The sequence below is a fragment of the Mesoplodon mirus genome (genome assembly GCF_964341445.2).
Source record: "Mesoplodon mirus genome assembly, chromosome: 15".
In the NCBI taxonomy this organism is placed as follows: Eukaryota; Metazoa; Chordata; class Mammalia; order Artiodactyla; family Ziphiidae; genus Mesoplodon; species Mesoplodon mirus.
Genome location: NC_138991.1, coordinates 85,600,087 through 85,622,457, shown reverse-complemented (window position 1 = coordinate 85,622,457; position 22,371 = coordinate 85,600,087). Strand labels below are relative to the sequence as shown.

The following is a 22,371-nucleotide window of genomic DNA, read 5'->3' as shown; positions in this document are numbered from 1 at the left end:
CAACTAGAGAAAGCCCACACACAGTAATGAAGACCCAACGCAGCCAAAAAAAACACAACACTACATGTCATGTGCTCTAAAGGAGGCTGCTCTCAAGTGAGGGCATATATCCCAAGGTCGCAAAAATCCACCAAGAGCAGGAAGAAGGTATTAGCAACTGTACTTGTATTTTCTTTATTTTTTTTTATTTTTTCATTGCACTTGTACTTTCTATCTCCTTCTTTTTAATTTATATTATAATGTACATAATAAGAGTAGTAGAGTGTAGTACATGCATACAAATTATTAAAATACGCATATGTATAAATTGTGTACATGTGTATGAGTGCGTACAGGTGTTGCATGTGGGTGTGTGCGTACGAGTGCATACATACGTGAGTGGGTACGTGTGTATGAGTCTGAATGAGGCGTGAGTGTGTATATGTATAAGTGTGTATGCGTACATGTGTGCACACACATGTATGAGTGTGTGTACATAAGTGTCTGTATATAAAGTGTGTATACGAGGGGGAGGGTGTCCCCAACTGGCAGTCCCCAACACCTTAATGACTAAAAATGTGTGGAGACCACAGCTCTAGAATGTACCTGTTCTCCGAAGTCATCCCAAGAGCCCAGCCCCTTTCCATGTAAAAATATTTTTACATGGAAAGGGGCCTTAAAACTGTGTTTACCCAGTCTCCTTGGGGACCACGGAAATCCTCAAGGAGCCAACAAGCGTTTCTTAAGTACCAGCTCCAGGGAACACGGTGATGAATAAGACAGGGTCCCTGGGCTTCCCTGGTGGCACAGTAGTTGAGAGTCCGCCTGCCGATGCAGGGGACACGGCTTCGTGCCCCGGTCCGGGAAGATCCCACATGCCGCGGAGCGGCTGGGCCCGTGAGCCATGGCCACTGAGCCTGCGCGTCCGGAGCCTGTGCTCCGCAACGGGAGAGGCCACGGGAGAGGCCACAACAGTGAGAGGCCCGTGTACCAGAAAAAAAAAAAAAAAAAGGGAGCTAGACTGTTATAAAATATGGGAGCTGTAACTCCCATGGCAATTACCAAGAAAATAATCCCAAAAAAGTATAATAACCAAAACTATGTGGGAGTGTAAATGGAACACTAGAAAATACTTATTTAATGTAAAAGAAAGCTGTAACAAAGGAACAGAGGAAAAATTAAATTAATGGGGGAAAGGTCACTGGAAGAGCACCAGAGGTCTCTATTAAAATTTTTATGTAAGATAAAAATTAATACATGCTCAATAGAGAAAACTTTATGATTTTCTTGTTGATTAAAACACGATAATGTCCCAAGACAGAATGTAAGCTCAATAATGATTACCAAATGATCACATGCTTCTGAGAAACCTGAACTTTGATCGCCAGAGGATTTAAAAGACAACTCAAAAGACACATTTTAAACCAAAGACATTTCTCTCAACCACCCTGAGAACAGCCCCTTTGCAGAAGTTTCAATCACAAGAAAGCCACCATCCCAAACATCAATTTACTAAACTAAGACACCCATATTTTCAAAGAAAAACAAAAATTGAAGAGCAAAAAAGAAGGGAAAAAGACCATTTCAGACAGGCTGCACTGTCATGTGATGGACCACACGCTGACGAAAGGGCAGAAATGCAGGGAGGAGATTCTGGTTTACCAAGGGTGTGGATGTCAAGGTCACCGACAGGACTTTAAGACTCTCCTCAAATGCAGCCTCCTACACCAGTTTAAGCAGCCCCGTAAGACCAGGGCCTGGAAGAGGCACCGTCCACCAAGCCAGCCCCCTCAGAGATGAAACAGCTCGGACAAGAGAGGCCAGCCAGGCCCCTGATGAACGGTGATGGACAAAGGCTGGCCCTGACCTTAGACGGACACGGGCGGAAATCCAGTCTCCGACGTCCCCAGCAGTGTGGCGGGCGAGTGACGGCCTCGGAGCTCTCCAACAGGCCTCTCCGAGGGTGTCCCTCCAAACTCTCCAGCACAAAACTGCTCTACCATGGGGTCCCCTGGAGTCGGAAGCCCTGGCCTTGAAAAGCCACCCACTGTCCTGACACTGGGCCAGGAAGCAGCTCTCAGACCCGCAGGCTGAGAAGCGGGCTAACGCCGGCCCGCACGGACGGCCCCTGTGGGCACAGAACCGGACAGCAGAGCTCAGATCCCCAGCTCCCCGACACGCTCGGGGACCCTTGGCTCCAGCCCAGACCTCATGTGCTCCAAGCCCAAGAGAGGCTCTAAGTCTGCTGAGTAAAACTTGGCACGTGCTCCCCCACGACAACAGGTGTCGGGCCCTTGGCTCCAGGCCGGCCCACGGGTCAGGGCCTCACGGTCAGTGTGGCCGAGCCTCACACTCCCCTCCTCTCTGGATATCTCGCTCCGCTGGCTCCAGGGTGACAGCGACAAGGAGCTGCATCACTCCCAGGCCGGCCACCAGTGCACTGTGTGACCCCAAGGTCACACAGCATGAAAAGGGAAACAGCCAGCTAGGAGTATTTAACAGCCATTCAGCTCTGAGATTCTGGGATTCTCCAAGTCGGTTATCCACAAATCAAAGCCATGAAACTTCAAACACACACACAGACCAACTATCCTTCCCAACACACTTCCATCGGAACCTTTAGGCAGCAATCCTGCCCCTGGGATGCATCCCAAGACGTCTAATCCCACGTGCTCTGTTAGCAGCTAACATCTGGGGCCCTTACTCCCCAACAAAGCTTTGGGAAACAAACAGGATTTGCTGAATAAACCACTCTGACTCGCACACACCCTTGCTTTATCTAAGCAAACCTCAGCAAATGCTGACCAACACGGAAGTCCAGACTGGGAGACCCTGCACAGTGAGCACAGGGCGCCACCCACGGGGGCCAAGGTCAGCCTGGCTGCCCCGCACGATCCACGCCAGCTCAGGTGGGGTGCTGCTCTAAGCTCTAGGAGAAGGTCCTAACCCCGCCCGCTCAGCCCAGGCAGCCCTGGGGGCCTCCCTGCTGGCAGTGCACCCCTCAGTGTGAAGTGCCTTTCAAGCCACGAGAGGTCACGTGGCCCCCAAAGGCAGCCAGTGCGGAAGGTCCCTATTTTCTTCGTTTAGTGGCAGGTGCATACGAACATGTCTTCTGACGGACTCCACGCTCAGGGTTCCACCACCACTGCCATCCTCGGCTGCTGGCTCTCCAGCATGTGGGGACGGCAGGGGCCAGCGAGAGACAGCACAGTCACAGGAGCTGAAGTCTCCAAACCGAGCACGCATCAGGACCACCTGCGGGCTCGCCCGCACGCTGGTGGTTAAGATAGCTCTTATCAAAAAAAGAAAAGTGGGCTTCCCTGGTGGCGCAGTGGTTGAGAGTCCGCCTGCCGATGCAGGGGACACGGGTTCGTGCCCCGGTCCTGGAGGATCCCACATGCCGCGGAGCAGCTGGGCCCGTGAGCCATGGCCGCTGAGCCTGCACGTCCAGAGCCTGTGCTTCGCAACAGGAGAGGCCACAGCAGTGAGAGGCCCGCATACCGCAAAAAAAAAAAAAAAAAAGAAAAGTGTTAGCAAGGGCGTGGAGGGACTGGAAGCCTTGTGTGTGGCTGGTGGGGCCGTAAAAGTTGGTGCAGCCGCTGTGGAAAACAGTGCAGCAGTTCCTCAAAAAATTAAATATAGAATCCCCATAGGAGCCAGCAATTCCACTTCTGGGTCTGTACCCGAAAGAACTGAAAGCAGGAACTGGAAGACATATGTGCACAGCCATGTTCAATGCGGTATTATTCACAGTAGTCAAAAGGTGGAACCACCCAAGGGTCCCCTGACAGATGAACGCATCCACAAAATGCGGGCCATCCACACGACGGAACACTACTCAGCCCTAAAAAAGAAGGAAGTACTGACGCCTGCTACATTGTGGATGGACCCTGAGGACATCATGTCCAGTGAAATAAGCCAGACACAAAAAGACAATGTATGATTCCACTCACGTGAGGTCCCTAGAGCAAATTCACAGAAAAAGAAAGCAGATGGTGGGGACCAGGGGCTGCGGAACAGGAGGATGGAGAGGGAGCGTTCAATGGGGCAGAGTTTCCATCTTGCAAGATGAATAAGTTCTAGAGATGGATGGTATCAATGGAGGCACAACAATATGAATGTACTTAATGCCACAGAACTGTACACCTAAAAACGGTTAAAATTTTACGTTATGTATATTTTACACTTAAAAAAACACAGATTGCTGGGCCCCAGTCCCAGAGTCTCGGGCGGGGCCTAAGAATCTGAATTTGTAACAAGTTCCCAGATGATGCTGCGGATCCAGGGGCCACAGTGTGAGAACCACTGTCACAGGGCGACCAGAGGGAAGGAATTCAGGGCCTCACCCAGACCCGTGCCCCTCGTCTAACAAAACGCAGACGTGCACAGATGCTGCCAGCGGACTTCCTGCAGTCGTCAAACGCGGAACGAACGACATTCCAGACGACGACCTTTTCACCGAAATCACATGAAACGGGGCCGCAGACGCCATTTTCAACCTGAATATTCCTTCTCAGGCTCGTGAAACTGTTTCAACCTTTGAAAACTTCTCTAAGCTACACTGTTATTCTGCAGTTAACAAACTGTTCTCAGGAAATGGAAGCAGAAGTTTCCTCATCCTTATCATGGCCATGGCCTCAGAAATGAGCATTCAGCAGCTCCATGGCCAGGGGACATCAGGAACGCCCCGCAAACACCAGGAAACAGAGCTGCCCCATCTGTGGTCAGCTCGCCCTGAAAAGTGATCTGTCACCAGCCAGCTTTTGATTGTCCCTAACTCAGGAGCTCAACTGAACAAACTGTGCATGGCCTCAATTTCATCAACTTTAAGGTTTACTTTTCTTTTAATAACCTATTTTATGTAACGTTACAATATCTTGAAATAAAGGGACTTCCCTGGTGGTGCAGTGGTTAAGAATCCGCCTGCCAATTCAGGGGACACGGGTTCAAGCCCTGGTCTGGGAAGATCCCACATGCCGCGGAGCAACTAATAAGCCCGTGCACCACTACTACTGAGCCTGCGCTCTAGAGCCCACGAGCCACAACTGCTGAGCCCACGAGCCACAACTATTGAAGCCTGCGTGCAGCAACGAAGACCCAACAGAGCCATAAATAAATAAATAAATTTATTTTTTAAAATCCATTTAAAAAAAAACATCTTGAAATAAAGAAAATCTCTCCAACCCAACAATCTATATACATCCGTGTTCACTGTGTGCATTATTCTCCACGTGTATAGTGTTGTGATATGACACAAGCAATTTTCAAATACCAAGCATGTTTCCAAGCTTCTATGACCACGTTTCCTTCAACTTTTCTGTGGAAGCAAAAACCTCCTAAATTGCTAGCCAGTCAGATAATCACTATGAACACTGTTTCACTTCCATCTTATCCTTTTAAATACATGTATTTTTGTTGTGAAATACTTCAAACATACATGAAAGTACAGGAAATATCAGAACCCATGTATCCACCAAGATTTCACTAAAGAGGACATTGTGCCCTATTTTTTGCTGAAAAGAATTTTTAATAAACAAAATGTTACAGATGCACACCATCCTCCCGACCCCTTTTTTCCTATTCCAAAGTAACCACTATCCTAGAGTTGATGGGTACGATTTCCAGGCAGGTCTGTGCACTTTTCTCTACATAAGTGTCCAGAAAGTCCATGCAAACATTGTGTTTCATTATATACAATAAACATACAATTCCTGGGCCTCCCTGGTGGCGCAGTGGTTGGGAGTCCGCCTGCTGATGCAGGGGATACGGGTTCGTGCCCCGGTCCGGGAAGATCCCACATGCCGTGGAGCGGCTGGGCCCGTGAGCCATGGCCGCTGAGCCTGCGCATCCGGAGCCTGTGCTCCGCAATGGGAGAGGCCACAACAGTGAGAGGCCCCCTTACCGCAAAAAAAAAAAAATTAAAAAAAAACAAACAAACATACAATTCCTTTCTTTTCTCACTGGCTTTTAAAACCCTTTTATATTGAAACAGAGCATGCTCACAGAGAAGCGAACATCTCAAAACTGTTCAGCTCAATGAATTTACATACCAGGGTAACAGCACCTGGATAAAGGAGGGTACCCCTCACGCTCCCTTCTCCCCAAGGGAGAGACTTCTAAAGCCACAGGTTGCCTCTGCCTGATTCTTTATTGACACCATACACGCGGACTCAAACCCTGAGTTCCTCTGTTTCTGACTTCTTCCACTCGTGGTGTGTACAACCCCTCTGCGTGGCTCATGGGGTGCAGACGGTCCATTTTCTTGCTGTGGATCCCGCTGTGTCATCAGCCGGGGCCTATTACTCATTCTGCGGCCGCGCAGCATCTGGGCAGCCTCACACGCCGCTGCTACAAACACGCCAGCGCCCGCACGTTGGTGGCCGCAGGTACGCGTTTCTGTTCGGTACATTCCTGAGAGTGCGATGACTGGATCCTGGGGTTTCGTATGTGCAGCTCAGTGAACTCCAGTTCTCCAAGTAGCTGAGCCAGTTTACAGTCCCAGCAGCAGGGGCTCCAGCTGCCCCCATGCTGGCCGACACCCACGCTTTTCCGTCCGGTTTTCCTCGCCCTTCTGGTAGACCCTTGACGCTGGAATACAGTCGCAATTCATCTGCCATTTTACCTTGATTTCTTTCCTTTTACAACACTGTTCCATATTTTCGAAGTTATTAAGACTATTACCTGTAAAGACTGAATAATAACTTAGATATGGAACTAAAAATCATTTAGCCGTTCTCCTACTAACTGCTCTCTGCTCCTAAAAACAGCGTGAAGAATGTCACCGTTCACAAGAGTTTGCCCTATTGTTTATTCTATCCTTAGAATCCACTCCTAGAGAATTCCACATTTTTTTCCTGCTCACAGACGCTTCTCGAAAGGCTTCTATCTTCCCACGTGAACCACACTACGTCACCAGCACTGTCTTCAGAAACCCCCCTCGGAGAGTCACTGCAGTCACCTTAGTGATCTGTGCATGTTTCCTGGCAGCATTTAAAAAAAAAAAAAAAAAAACCACAAAAAACTAAAGTTTCCTAACTGAGGATCAGAATGGCTTCCGCTAAGAAGAATAGCTCCAAACGCGGGGTTTCCCCAGCTCCACCACAGCCCCCCGCAAACGCCCCTTCACCTTTCTCGGCCAGCAAACCCCCCGCCCGCCCGCTCCCCTCTCTCCAGCCACACCAGTTGCCCGGCCGCGCCGTGAACGCAGCGCACCGCTGCCGTCCGGGCGCCTTCACCTGTCGTCTCTTCTGCCAGGGTTCTCCTCCCAGAAATCCACCAGGCCACCTCCTTCCAATCCTGGTGCAAAACTCACTCTCGGTGACGTTTCCTCAGGGACAACGGCCCTGCGCCCTAGCTGCCCCCGCGGCTCTGACGTGCGTCACCGACGCGCTGTGTCCGCCGAGCACTGTCCACCTCCCACTACGAGAACATCAGCCCCACGAGAGCAGGACTTTCTGTTCATTTTGTTCACAGTCAGTATCCCAGTGATCAAGAACAGTGCGGGGGGGCTTCCCTGGTGGCGCAGTGGTTGAGAGTCCGCCTGCTGATGCAGGGGACACGGGTTCGTGCCCCGGTCCGGGAGGATCCCACATGCCTCGGAGCGGCTGGGCCCGTGATCCATGGCCGCTGAGCCTGCGCGTCTGGAGCCTGTGCTCCGCAACGGGAGAGGCCACAACAGTGAGAGGGGCGCGTACCGCAAAAAAACAAACAAAAAAAGAACAGTGCCTGGCACACAGTGAGTGCTCCATGAGCATTTGTGGACAGAAAGAAGGACTCCAATTCGCAGCAGCAAGAAGGCCTGCTGTGTTCTCCCAGGCAGGGTGACAGCCCCACGCCCTCCCCACCCACACAAGTCGCACTCAGGCCTCACCAGTGACAGGAACCGCGCCTCGGTGAGCTGCAGCCAGAAGGACGGCTGTTAACACACACGGCCACGCGGAGCCCTGGAGCAGTGACATCCTCAAGCAGGCGGTGACATCCTCCCATCCCCCCCCATGGCCTCTCTGCCAGGTTGCAGCTATATCCTTTTATCTCCCCAAAGAATAGAAGGCAAATCCCCTGATTACAGAAAGCTGTAACGTGCCTTGAGGGTAACCAACCTACACAGCAAGAGAAGCATGTTTTTCACCTTCCTGCGAAGGTTTAAGTGTTTTCACCTTGAAGCAAAATATAAACTCTCTCTTAAGGTCCCTCCAAGCCCTCTGGTACTCATTAGCTGAGAATTCCCAAACTGAATCCCGTCCAGCCCCCAAAGCTCAATCCAGACACCCCTTCCCCAGCGAAGTGCTTCCCGGGCCCCAGCTGGAGTCACTGACCCTCCTACTCTCGTGATTGGCTTGAACGTCCTTGCTGAGCTTTCCTAACCCATCTCATCCACGGGTTTCTCCCACACACCACATAAACCCCTTCAGGGCGCTCTGATTCCCTAATACTGCCTAGCACAGGGGTGGCACACAGCACGTGCACCCCAAAAGTTCTTTATGATGGACAACTGGGTTTCCAAGTGCCACCGAATGACACCAGACCCCTTCCTCACACCATACACAACAACTCATTCCAAATGGATCACAGCCCTAAATGTAAGAGCGACAACTACAAAACTCTCAGCAGAAAATATAGGAGTAAATCTTTATGGCCTTGGGTTAGGCAAAGCCTTCTTAAGTACGACACCAAAAGCATCGACTGAAGAACAAAACAGATGCTTTAAACTTCGTCAAAATTAAAAACTGTTGTCGCTGCAAAAGATACCATGAGGAAAGTAAAAAGACAACCCACAGAAATGGAGAAAACATCTGTAAACCATGCATCTGATAAGGGACCTGGGTCTAAAATACATAAAGAATTCCTATAACTCAAGTGTTTAAAAAAGACAAATTACCTAGTTTTAAAGATGGACAAAGGATTTGAATAGACATTCCTCCCAAGGAGACGTACAAAAGGCCAACAAGCACATGAAAAGATGACCAACCACGTGAGATTCCACCCACTGGGATGGATATAATCAAAAAGGCAATAACAAGTGTTGGTGAGGATGTGGAGAAATTGGAACCCTCAAAGTTTGCTGCAAAACAGTCCAGCAGTTCCTCAAAAGGTTAAACATGGGTTACCATGTGACCCAATGATTCCATTCCTAGGTGTACACCCACGAAAAATGAAAAACCCTATGCCCACACAAAGACGTGTATATGAATGCTCACGTCAGCATTAGTCATAACAGCCAAAACATGGAAACAGCCCAAATGTCCGTGGACTGATGAATGGATAAGTAAAATGTGAATTATCCATACAACGAAATATTATTCAGCCATAAAGAGAAATGAAGTACTGACCCACGCTACAACATAGATGAACCTTGAAAACACTGTGCTGAGTGAAAGCAGACAGCCACAAAGGACCACAAATTATATGTTTCTATTTATATGAAATTTCCAGAACAGGCAAATCTACAGAGACAGAAAGAGCAGTGGTTGTCTAGGCTGGGGGACGAGGGGGTTGGGGGGAAAGGGGAGCGACTACTAACGGGTACGGGATGATGGCGATGCTCTAAAATCAACGGTGGCCAAGGCTGCATAACTCTTGGAATACAATAAAAACCACTGACCTGTGCCCCTGAGATGGGTGAATTATGTGGTATGTGAGTTATATCTCAATCAAGCTCTTAAAAATGCTTTATGAATTCCTTCTCTTCTTCTCTCTAGTTCTTGTAAATACAAACTAAGTATCCTCCCACCCCAGCACTGCGCCTGGAACACAGCTCGCAATCTTAAAGAAGGTGTCTGCTGAGAAGGGAAAAGACCATCTACCTGTGAAATCCTTTGGTTGGGTTTCAGGCACAAGTAAGAAAATCTGAGCTGGTGATGGTGCCACAGAAACTTCAAGTGGCCACACTCAGGACCCTGTGGGCCTCCCGGGGGTGGCCTGAAGCTGCAAGTGAGTCAAAGTGGAAGCAGCCACTGATGCTAAGAAACCAGTCAAGTGCCCCTTAATGAAGTGCTTTTTTCCCCTCTTCTTCCGCTTCCCATGAATTCAAAGGCAGGGAAGAAGACGGCCACCTGGACAGCCATGTGCGGTATCAACCACCGCTACAGCAAGAGCCACGACCAGTGTCTGAACCTTCTGGATGCTTATGTAACATCTCTTGAACCCTACAAACAGTCTAAGCAGGTACTGTGACCCCATTTCACAGATGTGAAAACTGGAGGCCCAGCCGGCAGCACGGCCCACCTGGTCAGAGTCAGCCAGGTGACGCGTGGGGCCTGAACTTGCACCAGGTTACCCGATGACACCAGATCCCTGTTGCCTCCTTAACTCACAGGGCCTCATTCGAGGCCCACAACGTGGAGAGGCGCAGGGGCGGGCACACCCCACGCCTGGGCCAGGGGTCAGAGGGTCTCAGCGCAAACCCTGCTGTGAACAAGCCGCTCACCTCTCTGCGTTCAGTTTTCTCCTCTCTAAAATGGGGACAATACCATCTACATTACTGGTTGGCTACAAGAATGTTAAATATATGTTTAGACGTGAAGGCATCTAGCACGCGGCTGGTTTTTACAGGACCTGTGCCCAGATGAAACCACACAGCGAATGAACTGCTGGCCTGGGGACGTGGCTCCCTCAAGCACTGGGTCCCCTGACATGTGACTCCCTAAACTCTGCTGGGAATCCCCAGAGCTTTGGGACCTCCGGGGACGTGAACCACTCACGTTCACACAAATGGTGCTTCTCCGGCCAAAAGTGGCTATTCCTTCCCGAGGGAGAGTCGAGGGGCCAAAACACAAAGAAAGGGGAAAATCACTGGTTTGTTTCCTTAGGACGTCACAAGACTGAAGCCCAGTCCCGAAAGGAGTCACCTATCAGATGATTTCCTCTGACTCAACTTGGAGCAAAAGGAACCCGCAGGGCAGCCACGGGACCCCTGCTTCTCCGTGAATCTCACCAAACCTGCTTCTGAAAGGGTTCATTGAGTCTCTCCCTCAAAAAGCCTCTTAGGTCTCTCCTTTCTGGAATGTTTTTATGTGGGGAGGCCCAGGGACTTTTTCCAGAGTTTAAAAAGAATACTACTTCAGCTAACTCGGGAAATCTTGGAATAACTCACAAAGTAGAAGTTCAAAGTTCCAGAAAGAATACTCATCTCTGTTTAACTAAATTCAATCTGGCTTTGGTTTTGTTCCTTTTTTTAAAACCCTCCTCCCAGGCCTGGATGGTTCCGTCTGAAAGTGACTCAGGTTTTCTAGGATCTCTGGACACGAAAGTGAACATGTTCCAGACTATCTGGCGGACTCAGTGTGTCTCGATCCCAGTGGAGGCTAAATGGAGGCCTGCGTTCGCAGCCTCATTCAGTCCCTTTAATAAAATTCCGAGCGATCACCCGACAGTACAAGCCAAGTGACATACAATTAAATCCATTTAAACAGATATTTACTGATCCACAGAAGGGGTCACAAGGAGTGAGACAAGGCCCCTGCCTGGGGAGGGGGCAGGGGGTGGGATGAACTGGGAGATTGGGATTGATATATATACACTAATATGCATAAAACAGATAACTAATAAGAACCTGCGGTATAAAAAATAAATTAATTAAATTTTTTTAAAAAGGCCCCTGCCTTCCAGCTTCCTGCGAGGTAAACGACCAAGAATGCATTAATCAATCAGAACACGGAACGCCCCAGAAACCGGCATGAACAAATTAGGAACCGTGAAAAATGTCACAGAAGGAAAAATATTGAGTCAGTTTTCCCCCCACAATCAAACCTCTGCACTAAGTGGTGGAGACCTAGTTTTCCAGGCAACGAAGACTGGACTCTCCCGTAGTGCCTGTCTGCCCAGAACTCGGAAACCGGTGAACCAGGGTGATCTGAGCATCTCAGACAGATGGGGGAACTCGGCCCGTGGGTCGCAACGCAAGGGACGCGACCTGTTATTTGAGAGCTTTCACGCCCAAGCCAGCTGGAGACAAGCCCCCGGCGCCGCCCTGCTCCCCGGGCTGAACTCGGAGGCTCAGCAGACGGGGTGCAGGGCTGAGGCCCAAGCTCGCACCCTCACCGCGGCCCGGCGCCGCCGCTCCCTTTCTGAAGAGGGAACGCGGCGCCTCACGAGGGTCTCGGGTGCTCCTTACGAGCACGGGCTCACAGGGCCACCTCTCCCCTCAGAAAAGCCCTCTGAGGACAGAAGGGTCTCCGTCCGGGAGGCACTGGCTAAAGCGGTCAGGAGCGAACCCTCCAGACGGGGTCCTGAAAGGGGTCCGCGGGGCAGCCCTCCCACCGGGGGCCGGAGCCGCGCACAGGACGGCACTCCAGCTCCACCATCCACTAGCTGTAGGTGCCGGGCAAGTTACGGCCTCTGCGTGCCTCAGTTTCCCCATCTGTAAAGTAGGGGTGGGGAGACGCCTCACCTCGTAGCATTACTGAGAGGATTAAGTTGCTTTACACGTCAGGCAGAGGAAGGGCCTCTGGCACACAGCAGGTGCTCTGAGAGGCTTAGTCATCACAGCTACCACACAAGGCTGCCGCTCTGCAAAGAACGCCCAAAACAACTCCCTCCCAGCAAGGGGGCAGAGGATGGGATACTCTGTACGCCCAGCAGAGACCCTCTCAGGGGAAACAGGCCCCTTCCACGGGGCAGAGGCAAACTATAACCTCTTGCAGAAACTCCCACAAGACTCCCTACTTCACCGTCCATCCTAAGAAGGACGCTCAGTGTGCAGAAGCCATCACGAGATAAAGACCCGCACACGTACAGACCGTCCTCGGGTCCTGAGGGCTGATAACGCAATTTCAAATCTCCCTTTCGTGCGAAACCCCAGCAGTGAGTGGCCAGTTCTTGGAAAACCCCTCCACCCCCAGCCTGGACTGGAACTTCTCCGGAGCTGGGAGGTGAAATTACTGTTCAAAAGATAAGTAACTGTGCTAAATCAGGAGTATCACCTGACTCTCTGTCTCAGCAGATGGCCTCTGCCAAAGAGTCACGTACTTTCAACAGCAGGTAACTTTCCCAGACATCCCTCCCGCTGCCACACAGATGCCAGTGGCCCTGGGGTCTCGGTCCTCCTTCCTGCTGGTCCCAGGGGCCACTGGAACACCTGGACTCGCCAGCGGGTCGGGCCAGCACCAATAATACCCAGACACAGACATCGGAAACAGCGGAGCCAGGGATCTCCTGCTGATGCACAGTGAGATTAGGAGTGGATGTCAATTCAACAAAACATGCATTTCATTATAAATACATCTCCAATATTAACTCGAGAGCAAAAACTAAGGGAGACCAAAACGCCCACAAAACTGTTTTAAAATGAGATCCCTAGCACCCACCTTTGCTTGTCAAACTGTGTTGTTAGCAAGTCCATTTAATGTCTCAGGATCTGGGACACACTGGGTTTTCCCCCAACACTTTCTACTGTGAAATAGACACACACACACACACACACACACACACACACACACACGGGTATAAAATGTCCATGGACAGTTTAACAAAACTATGTATCAAACACATGTGGAACCACTATCCAGGTCAAAAATTAAAAGATGGCTGGGATCTTGGAAGCCCCCATGACCTGTACCTCGCAGACCCTCCTTTCTCTTATCAGAGGCGACCACAGCCCCATTTCCATGCCATCTCACCTGCTCTTCATTTATACTTTCATCACCTGTGCAAACAGAGTCTAATTCTAACCCATACAGCAGAGTCTAATTCTGCATGGCTTTGAACTTAATATAAAGAGGAGTCTCGGGCTTCCCTGGTGGCACAGTGGTTAAGAATTCGCCTGCCAATGCAGGGGACATGGGTTCGAGCCCTGGTCTGGGAAGATCCCACATGCCGCAGAGCAACTAAGCCCATGCACCAGAGCTACTGAAGCCCGTGCACCTAGAGCCCATGCTCCGCAACAAGAGAAGCCACTGCAATGAGAAGAGTAGCCCCCGCTCGCCGCAACTAGAGAAAGCCCGCGTGCAGCAATGAAGACCCAGCGCAGCCAAAAATAAATAAATAAAATAAATTTTTAAAAAAAAAAAAAAAGAGGAGTCTCATGGTATGTATTTTCTCTGGCTTCTTTCAACATCCTCAGTGGAGGGTGCTGGGACTCAGTACTTGTACTTGCAGAAGGCCACTTAACAGGACATGGCAGAGACCATGTAAGGACGTCTCCCTAGCTCTCAAAGCCTCACAACTGGGCCTACTAAAACTGCGATTCAACACACACAGCTGACAGCAGCGGTCGCCTCTAGGTTGGGGAACTAGTTGAGCAGGACAGAAACTTTGTTTACCAAGTGCAAAGCATCAGGACAGTTTTTTTATATTGATTTAACGTAAAGGATCAAATTTTACACGTTAGCACTTTAAAAGCACAAACGTGGGCTTCCCTGGTGGCGCAGTGGTTGAGAGTCCGCCTGCCGACGCAGGGGACACGGGTTCGTGCCCCGGTCCGGGAAGATCCCACATGCCGCGGAGCGGCTGGGCCCGTGAACCACGGCCGCTGAGCCTGCGCGTCCGGAGCCTGTGCTCCGCAACGGGAGAGGCCACAACAGTGAGAGGCCCACGTACCGCAAAAAAAAAAAAAAGAAAAGCACAAACGTACATTCCTTGATTCATTATTACAGAGACATTAAATAGAGAATTATGAAAACTTCTTAGTAGTGTAGAATAACGCTAAGTGAAACGAACAGACTACCAAACCAAACGTAAACACACCCTGAGATTAACTGTGTCAAACGCATATGCACAGGAAAAAAGGAAACATACTAAAAGCAGCTGCTGCGAGCTCCCGGGTGAGCTCCCTTTTACAAGACGTTTGTATTTGCAGTTATCTTACTCGTACAGCAACATTCTCCCCGAAGTGCCAAATCACATACCACATGAAGCTTTACTGGTCTGCTTACAGTTCACTCATAAGACTTGTAGGAGAGAACTTCACGGGCACAAATCAGGTTAAAGACTCTCGGAAAATCATGTAAATGTACATCTCAGAGATGTCTCCAGTCCCTACCAAGCTTCCCTGGGATTCATCAGTCGTGCAATTTCACTTTCCTTTTGCTTAGCACACATACTCTAAATTGGGTAAGAGTGCAGAAGGACCCCCCCTGCCCCCACCAACATGCCTATCCACACACTCCAAGGACACGTGTGCCCTCCTACAACCTGGCCAGCAGGAGAGAGAGCCAAGTGTGGCCTCAGCTTCCCCTAGAACTCAACTCACAGGTCATGTCTGGAGCCCTCCTGTGCCCGCCTGTCCCACGTGAGGTTTTAATACTGGTACCTTCACCAAGAACGTCTACCCCAAGTCTGGCTATGACTTCTTAATGATTCTACAACAAAAACGTTCAAAGGATGAAAGCACTACAGTTCTTCAGAGGGTAACGTGCGTGGTCAAGGGTCGAGCTCTTCGAATTCCTGAGGGTCCGGGCCACCTGTCTGCTCACTTGCCCCAGGTTCTAACCACCAGGGCAGCTCCTCTTAACACGCACCGCGGGCCACAGAAGGCGGCTCACATCTCTCCAGCATCTCACCACTCCAGCCCCGCCCCGTCACCCCAGCACACTGCAGGCCAGACATCTCTTTTTCTGGTGCATTTTTCTTAGGAAGGAAAAAATAAACCAAAACAGAATTCCCCAACCCGGAACATATCACTTTCTTGCTAACCACAAATTCTGGCAAAATGTGTTCTATGTAACAGTGATTCAGTTCCTCTTTCTTCAAATGGACACCTTTTACCTTGCAAATTGTGTGTGTGTGTGTGTGTGTGTGTGTGTGTGTGTGTGTGAAAGGGAGAAAGAGACGGATTTCAAGACCATTAACACCGATTTAAATAATACCCACATAGCTACCATTGTTACCAAACTAAAATGTGATACTATCCTAAAAAACACTTACAATAAAAATGTCATTCTAGGGACTTCCCTGGTGGTCCAGTGGTTAGGACTCTGAGCTTCCACTGCAGGAGGCCCAGGTTCGATCCCTGGTCGGGGGAACTAAGGTCCCGCATGTCACGGGGGGGGAAAAAAACTGTAATTCTTTTCCAACATCAGAGCCCTTTCCACAAAGCAGATACTATTCTAGACACTGGGATGTAAAGAAAAATAATGGTTTCTGCCGGTCAGGAGTTGACAACGGAAATGTGTGTAACGGAGGGAGAGGAATGGACAGGAAGGTTTTTTGCCCCAATGCAGATGGTACTTTAAGGGTATAATTTAATCCGTCAAATGCACACATCTCAAGTGACAGCTCATGACTTGCCTAACAGATGTGTACAGGCAGGGCAGCAGCGGCGAGGGCGGTGGCGGGCGCACAGGGGACGTGGAAACCGCGCAGGCGTGCAGAGAGGGCGGCGGCCGGTCACGGAGGCGCTTGGAGGATGAGCAGAGTTCAGGCCTGACCCCACAGAAAGCCAGGAGGCAGCCAGAGGTTTGGGAAGACAAACAGCTCAGAGCTTCCTAACCGAATGGGATGTATGGAGTACCGTCCAATGAGGCGCTCCAACGGAAGTGAAGATGATTCTCCCTTGTCCTAAAAACCAAGTTTAGGGGACTTGCCCGGCGGTCCAGTGGTTAGGACGAGGCACTTTCACTGCCAAGGGCTCGGGTTCAATCCCTGGTCAGGGAACAAAGATCCCCCAAACCACACAGAGTGGCCAATAAATAAATAAATCAATAAATAAAAACCAAGTTTAGGTCTGCAGGGTTGTAGGAAAGCAGGGCTGGGATACACAGTGGTAATCTGTCTATATTTTTTTATCAGTGTATGATGCAATCGCAAAAATCAGATTAGACAATCAAGCACGTATCATACTCATTCTTTGTCACTCTAAGGCACAATCATTGAGCTTTGTAACCTCTAAACAAGCCCTGAAATAAACTCTCATGCTGCATAGTCAGAAAGCAGAGTGTTCCAGGCAGATATTTTGATAGTTAATGGTTTTAATATAAAGCCCACCACAGGTTTATGTCCAAAATACAAAAAGAACTGCTAAAAATCAAAGAAAAAAAGACAATCCCTTAAGAAAATGGGCAAAAAATAAGAACAATTGGTTCAGAAGGCCATACAAGGTCAAAGTATTACAAGAAAGTAAACCTCACTGATAATCGAAGAAATAGAAATTAAAACAAAACTAAAACACGTTCTTAATTTCTCTAATGCTGACGGGAGTATTTTAGACAATGGTGTGAAATGGTGGTGAGGTTATGGGGAAAAGATGCACTGTTGTTACAGGTATGAATTGGTAGTAGCCACCAGAGAGGGTAATTTGTAAGGGTTTGTTGGAACAAAAAATATGCAATCCTATGACCCAGCAATTCCACTCCTTAGGGGCATCTAAGGCAGAATAATGGCCCCTAAAGGTACTCGCATCCTAATCCCTGGAACCTGTGAATCTGTTGGATCACACAGTAAAGGGGAATTAAAGGTGTAGATGAAGTTTAGGTTGCTAATGAGCTGACTGTGAAAGGAGGGCAAGGATGTGGATTAGCAGGTGGGCCCAATGTAATGCTGGGGTCCTTAAAAAGTGGAAGAAGTGAACAAAAGAAAGAGAATCAGAGAGATGACGGGACAAGAAAGGTGTGGCCCATGGTATCTGGAGCAAGGAGACCCTCTGGCAAGGAATGCAGAAGGCATCTGGGAGCTGGAAAAGGCCAAGAAACGGCTTCTCCCCAGGGCCTCCAGAGGGAATGCAGCCCTGTCCACAGTTGGATTTTAGCCCAGAGAAACCTGTTTGGGGCTACTGACCTCCAGAACTGTAAGATGATAAATTTTTGCTGTTTAAGCCACTATGTTTGTGGTAATTTGTTACAGCAGCAGTAGACAACTAATACACTATGCTAGGGAAACACGGGCACAAGCGCACAAGCACACAAGGAGGTGTACGTTGTCTGAGTACACGTATGTATAAGACATAAAAATAGAGATGAGAGGATGCATCCCAAACTGGTAAGAGGAGGTGACTGCAAATGGGGTGAGACTTTAATCTATAATGTTCTGTGTGTTTGTCCATGTATTGCATAATTGAAAGTTAAATTTGTCAGGAGGGAGTTATCATTTACAGCTTAAGCTTCCAGGGATTAGAATATAATATAAAAGACCCTTAAGGCTGAAAACCGCAGTGAACACAATTTTTTCTGACAATCCCAAAGCTACTACAAAGACCTAGACCCCCGCGATCCCCACAATTAACATTAACGGGGGGCTCTGGCTGTGTGGACGGAACACCAGAGAAGGGGAAATTCGCTGTATACCCATAAGCCACTGCTTCTTCAACAGTCAAAAAAAAACCTTTGCTAAAGCATGAGAGATACATATATCACCTCTGGACAAAATTCATTCTCAAAGACTTGTATTTTCTGACTCCAGCCCCTCCAAACACCACCCACACACACCACGACATGCCCCCTTAACACTGCCCACTGTGGACAAGTCACTTGCCTCTAGGTTGTGGGTTTTCTGGGGCTTTTTTTTCCTCTACCATTTCACCTGCCACCCAGGATGGCTAATAAAATCACCAGGGCCCCACGGAAGGCCCGCTGCCAGTCTCGGAGAACTGTGGTAGATGACACCACAATAGCAGCCAGTGGGTGTGCCCTGCAGGAAACAGGGCTGTCCCTGTGCCTGCAAAGAGACCCCTGAGTAACCATCATGTCCAGGAACTCTGAGCTGCTTTACAATCCTCGGGGGAAGAACCATTCCTACCCAAACACTAGGAGCCCAGCGTGCGGCCCTGGTACAGGAGGGCCGACTGGCCCACCTGGGCTCGAACGTGTGACCTCATGAACACAGTGTTCTGTGTTCAGCAAGATCTTCTCCTTACACAGCTCCATGAGAAAGGAAAAGTAACTAAAGACCACTGTGGGTGGCGGGGTGGGGACTGCTCCCTAGACGCAGACTCACCAAGGGACTTCATGCCAATGAGGCCAATCCGGCGCAACGCCACCCCTGCCCCCAGCAGCTTCACTCCACTTCTGCCTCTTTTTCTCCCTAATGAATCCAGTGTCTAGCAGCCCTCCAGAACGCTAAGCATGGCCTCCTCAGGGACACCTCGCCAGACGGCCCAGCCGGAGCTTCCAACCTTGGGCCCCCGCCACCCCCCAAGAAGCAGCAGTAACTCACACCAACACCCACCTTCATCTATTCTCCAGTTAGAGGATTAGAGGGGGTACCATTTTAAACAGGGACATCCTAGAAAACGCAAGCCTCACGCTCATCTGCTAAGAAAAGCACTTAGGGAGAAACACGAAGGGCTGGCGTTCGAGAACACGAAAGTCCTGAGCTGCAGGAGTTCTTGCCAAGGCCCGGCAGGTCCAGGGACTGCGCCCCACGCGGCGGGCAGGCCGGCAAGCAGGAAGCGCGGGGCGGGCGGGCCCTGCGGCCCCCAGGGACCCGGACAGTCCCGGGGAGACGCGGGCAGAAGCGCGCGGCGAGGCGCAAACCCGGACAGGTGCTCCGGTTCTGGGCCGCGCGGCCACGCGCCGTCCTGGGCGTGGACGCGGGAATGGGAGGGGGGACCCGGCGGGGCGCGGGGCGCCCGCCGACAGGAAGAGTACCGAAGGCCTCAGGGTCTCGGGGGGCGCTGGCCAGAGCAGCGCGGGGCCTAGTGGGTGCCTGCCATACCTGCCGCCGGCGGGTCCGCCTCCTCGTCCGCCTCCGGCTCAGCCGCTGCAGCTGCTGGCGCCGCGGGTAGCGGGTCCATCGCGCCGCCAGTCATGTGAGAGCGCGCCACGTGACTTCCTCCGCGCCCGCCTGGGCTCTGCCTGGCCTCGCCCCGCCCACACCCGGGCCTACCACGCCCACTCCCCGCTTATCCCCGCCCGCCCTGGCCTGCCACGCCCGCGCCCGACCTCGCCATGCCCACTCCCATCCTCGCCTCGCCTCGCCTCGCCCCGCCCCGTCCCGCCCTGGCCACGCTGCCCCGGGTAGGGCACGTGTCGCGGTCCGGGCGCGCGCTCAGCCCTCCCGCGTCCGCCGCTCCAGCCCGCCGGTTCGCTGCCGGCACCCTCGCCCACTCGTCCAGCCCCCACCTGCCCTCACTCAGGCACCCACTCAGTCATTCATTCATTTATTCACACGCGCACCCTCTCGTCCGCCCACTCGTTCACCCGCTCATTCATTCACCCACTAGCTCATTCGCTCATTTACCCCACCTTGTCATCCAGTCGTTCGTTCACTTACCACCCTCTTGCTCACTGGCTCACTCACTCAGGTCTCCTGACTGTCGCCTGGAGGCCAGGCGGGCCCTGTGCTGGGTGCTGAGGATACAAAGATGCATTTGGTACCTTCCCCCGTCTGGCGGACAGACGGGCGACCCGAATGGATCCAGTGTCCTGACTTCCAAAACAAGGCTGTGGGAGCGCCGCACAAGAGGGTTCCCCCGGCCCTGCTGGGGTGAAGGGATCCCAGGATGAGTAGAGCCTGAGCTGAGGCTGGAGGAGTGAGGAATTCAGCAGAAGGAGGGAGTGGGTCCCCGCAGGCACGAAGGCCCTGAGGCATCACGCAGCTGCAGACGCTGTGGTCTTCCTGAGGCTAACAGTGGGAGCAGAAGCGGAAGCTGGAGCGATTGGTAGGGCTCCATTAGGGAGGGCCTGGTTTCAAAAGTAAGGACCTCGGGCCTCCTAAAACTGGGACACCTATAAACACCCAGGGAGTTGGTAACAGCGATCAAGAGCCCAGGGTCCCTGTCAGGGTCCTAGGAAGGGCCCCAGTCTCCCCAGGGGGTTAGTTCTCCTTGCTATAGCTACCGGACCTCTTTGTGGGCTGGCACCAACAACAATCCTCTGCCGCAGCACAACTGAGGAAGCGGTTTACCTCTGCCACAGGTGGGCATACAGCAGCTTTCCCAAGCCACAGTGGGATGCTGTTTCCTCCTGCCACCATGGGCTTCCTTTAGGCTGTTTTTGCATCGAATGCTGTGCTCGGCACTTTCTCCCCTCCCAAGACTGGGGCACACACATTCCCCCACCCTCCCACCCCCGCCTCCCTCTAACTTCCTGGCATTTTATTTTTTATTTTTTATTTTTGCGGTACGCGGGCCTCTCACTGTTGTGGCCTCTCCCGTTGCGGAGCACAGCCTCCGGACGCGCAGGCTCAGCGGCCATGGCTCACGGGCCCAGCCGCTCCGCGGCACGTGGGATCCTCCCGGACCGGGGCACGAACCCGTGTCCCCTGCATCGGCAGGCGGACTCTCAACCACTGCGCCACCAGGGAAGCCCTCCTGGCATTATTTGATACATATCTCTGTCCCCTGCTAGACTATAAGATCTTTGTTAAATGTTTAAACATTCACTGCACCTTGAAAACTGTGAAGCATTAAACAAGTATAAAGTCAGATATTACTCAAGAAAAACAGCACAGGAAATTTATTATTTTACTTTAACACCCCTGACATATGGTCACACAGCCTCCAGTTCAGTGGTCCTGCATCTTGGGGGCACTCATCACCTGGGGAGCATTCAAATATACTCTGCCTGAAGCCCACCCCCAGGAGTTCTGATTTAATTGGTCTCAGGTATGGCCCGGACTCTGGATTTTTTTTTTTTAAAGTTCCCTGGACGAGGCTAAGGTGCAGCCCAGGTGGAAGACCACTGCTCTAAGTTGAAAGTTTGTTTTATTCTCACAAACATTTCCTGAGCATTTGCTAGGTATGGAATTTTTTACAGCATGAGAGAGGAGAGTGAGGGACGCCCCACAGGGATAACCAGGAGACACCCCCACCCTCCAAAGTTCCTGCTGGAGTTGAATGGAGGAGCAGAACACAGCAGGATTCTCACACCACACAGAGTGCAGTGGGTGTTGGGGCTGGAAACGTGGGTGCTGTGGAAGGAAAAATGAACCACTGGTTCCAACGTGACTGGTTGTGAATGCCTCCAGAAGAGGGAGTTCAGTCCTTACGAGCTGTGGGCTACACTGCCAGATATCCCTAATGGTGAGAGAGTGCTTGGGAAGTGTGCACTGAAATATGCCTGCCTGTAACTTCTTTAGATCCTCGCCAAAGAAGCCTAATCCTTATACTATTTCTGTTTCATTCAGGAAATGGTAAATAGAAAACGGAATTTCTGATTTTTAAAATAAATTTATTTATTCATTTATTTATTTATGGCTGCGTTGGGTCTTCGTTGCTGTGCATGGGCTTTCTCTAGTTGCGGCGAGCGGGGGATACTCTTCGTTGGGGTGCGCAGGCTTCTCATTGCGGTGGCTTCTCTTGTTGCGGAGCACGGGCTCTAGGCACGTGGGCTTCGGTAGTTGTGGCTCGCGGGCTCTAGAGCGCAGGCTCAGTAGTTGTGGCACATGGGCTTAGTTGCTCCGTGGCATGTGGGATCCTCCTGGACCAGGGCTGGAACCCATGTTCCCTGCATTGGCAGGCGGATTCTTAACCACTGCGCCACCAGGGAAGCCAGGAATCTCTGATTTTTAAAACCCTTTGAT

General features: G+C 51.0%; 1 protein-coding gene across 1 annotated transcript in view; it reads right to left on the bottom strand.

Moving 5' to 3' along the window:
* The window catches only part of SNX8 (sorting nexin 8), a 40,627-nt gene extending 20,944 nt beyond the window's left edge, over window positions 1–19,683 (bottom strand). The window contains exon 1 of the mRNA XM_082645305.1: window positions 19,564–19,683. Coding sequence (XP_082501431.1) covers window positions 19,564–19,657 — 94 coding nt within the window. The 5' untranslated portion in view covers window positions 19,658–19,683. The remainder of the gene's footprint in view (window positions 1–19,563) is intronic.
* Window positions 19,684–22,371: the final 2,688 nt, after the last annotated feature.